Source organism: Alexandromys fortis, unplaced genomic scaffold (genome assembly GCF_014885135.2).
Source record: "Alexandromys fortis isolate MF-2015 unplaced genomic scaffold, M_Fortis_MF-2015_v1.1 scaffold_31, whole genome shotgun sequence".
Lineage (NCBI taxonomy): Eukaryota > Metazoa > Chordata > Mammalia > Rodentia > Cricetidae > Alexandromys > Alexandromys fortis.
This window is the reverse complement of record NW_026067974.1, coordinates 7,966,345-7,968,643: the sequence shown is the minus strand read 5'-3', so window position 1 is coordinate 7,968,643 and position 2,299 is coordinate 7,966,345. Positions and strand designations below refer to the sequence as shown.

At 44.9% G+C, this 2,299-nt stretch overlaps 1 protein-coding gene across 1 annotated transcript in view; it reads right to left on the bottom strand.

The window, feature by feature from the left end:
- The window catches only part of Gip (gastric inhibitory polypeptide), a 41,561-nt gene extending 41,215 nt beyond the window's left edge, over window positions 1-346 (bottom strand). Inside the window, exon 1 of the mRNA XM_050156714.1 lies at window positions 202-346. Coding sequence (XP_050012671.1) covers window positions 202-266 — 65 coding nt within the window. The 5' untranslated portion in view covers window positions 267-346. The remainder of the gene's footprint in view (window positions 1-201) is intronic.
- Between the last annotated feature and the right edge of the window lie 1,953 nt (window positions 347-2,299).

The following is a 2,299-nucleotide window of genomic DNA, read 5'->3' as shown; positions in this document are numbered from 1 at the left end:
TAAAGGACAGGAGAACACTTCATCTGCACAGACATCTCTATTGCCCAGTCAGAGACTCAGGACATGGCCACTGCCTCCTCCTCACTGACTAAAAGGTGTCTGTGGGGTTGTGCACCTCACGGTCTGTATGGCCTCCTAGAAGGCAGTGTGAACATAGCAGAGTTTTGGGTGGGGACAGGAGGGGTGCAGGGAGTTACTTACTCGATCTTCTTCCCCTTCTGGGCCAGAAGCCAGTTCACAAACTCGTGTTGGCGGATCTTGTCCATGAGGATGCTGTAATCGCTGATTAAAGTCCCCTCTGCATACCTTGGGCCTCGAGGCCGGAGGCCACCTGATTTAGCCTGGGATCTGAGAGGCAAGAGATAGAAACCAGGATCCCAAAAATGAGAAAAAGGTTGGGGATGTCACAATGCTTAATTAAGTCCTTAGGTTCAGAGTAACAAAATGAACCCAACTGGCCATGAGAGTGCATGCCTGTAATCCCAGTACTTGGAAGGCAGAGGCAGGAGGATGACTGAAAGTTCAAGGCCAGTCTATACTATGTAACAAGAGATCATCTCAATAATAGTAAGAGTGAAGTAATAACAATAGTATTCAGCACTCAGCTGGCAGAGAGTGCTCTGTGAGTTCAAGGCCAGCCTGGTCTGCACAGTGAGTTCCAGGACATTTAGAGCTACAGAGAAAGATCAAGTCTCAAAAAAATATCAATAATATGAATAAATCAGGGTGCTTGTAGCCCACGCCTTTAATTTCAGCACTCAGACGCAGAAGCTGGGGGATCTGTTGAATTTGAGGCCAGCCTAGTCTACAAGAGCTATCTCTACGACAGGCTCCAAAGCTACAGAGAAACCCTGTCTCAAAACAACCAAAAAAAAAAAAAAGCAAAAACCAGGTGTTGAAGTGTTGGCTTAGTGGCTACGAGGACCATCAGCTCTACCCGAGGACCAAGGTTTAATTCCCAGCACGCACATGTCAGCTAATAACTGTGTGTAACTACATGATCTGACACTGTCACACTTACATGCAGACAAAACACCAAAGAACATAAACATAGAGATAAGGAAATCATTAAAATAATTATAATCATAGTGAACTCGGGGATTGGTGAGATTGTTTGGCAAATAAAGGGGTTTGCTGGGCTGAAAAGATGGCTCAGACCTTAAAAGTATGGGCTGTTTTCTAGAGGTCCTGAGTTCAATTCCCTGCAACCACATGGTGACTAGCAACCATCTGATGAAATCTCTTGCCCTCTTTTGGCCTGCAGATATTTATGCAGGAAAAATGCTGTATACATAATAAATACATAAATTTTTTTTAAAAAAATAAAGAAATAAAGGAGTTTGCTATCAATACTGACAACCTGAGTTCAACCCGCAGGACCCACATGATAGAAAAACTAAAAAAAAAAAAAGAAGAAGAAGAATAAATTATTCCATCCCAACTTCATGAGACATACTATTTTTCTCGCTGCTCCTGTTTTGTTTTGTGTTTGTTTTCTTATTTTTCAAGACAGAATTTCTCTCTGTGCAACTGTCCTAGCTGACCGAGAACTCAACAGTGATCCACCTGCCACGGTCTTTCTAGTGCTGGGATTAAAGATGTGTGCCACCTTGATTTTAATCATTTTTAAAATTTACTTTTATGTTATGCACATTAGTCTTTTGACCTAATGGATATCTGTGTGAGGGCATCAGATTCCCGGGAACTGGAGTTAGATTGACTTGTCATGAGGGTTCTTGGAACGGAGCCATGGTCCTCTGGAAGAGCAACCAGTACTCTTAACCGCAGAGCATCTCTCCAGCCCTCCCCTCTCCTTTTCCATGATGGTGGACTCAAACCCAGGACCTTGCCAGGTGGTGGTGGCAGCTGTCTGTAACTCCAGTTCCAGTGTGTCTGACAGCCTCACACAGATATACATGCAGACAAAACACCAATGCACATAAATGAAAATTAAAACAAGGTTTCACCACTCTTACCCTGGTGGGTGGTGGGCACACCTTAATCCCAGTACTAGGGAGGCAGAGGCAGCAGCTCTCTGAGTTCATGACCAGCCTGGTCTACAGAGTGAGTTCGAGGATGGGCACAACCAGGACTACACAGGGAAACCCTGTCTTGAACCACCACCACCACCACCACCAGTTTGACTAGTGTCTGTGACCCTATTTTGTAAATGAGTCACTTGCCATCCAAGGACACAAGCCTTGACGACCTGAGTTCAACCCAGAAGGCACAATGAGGTGGTAGGAGAGAAAGAACTCTACAGAGGTGTCCCCTGGCCACCACTTTGCTGCCACACAGG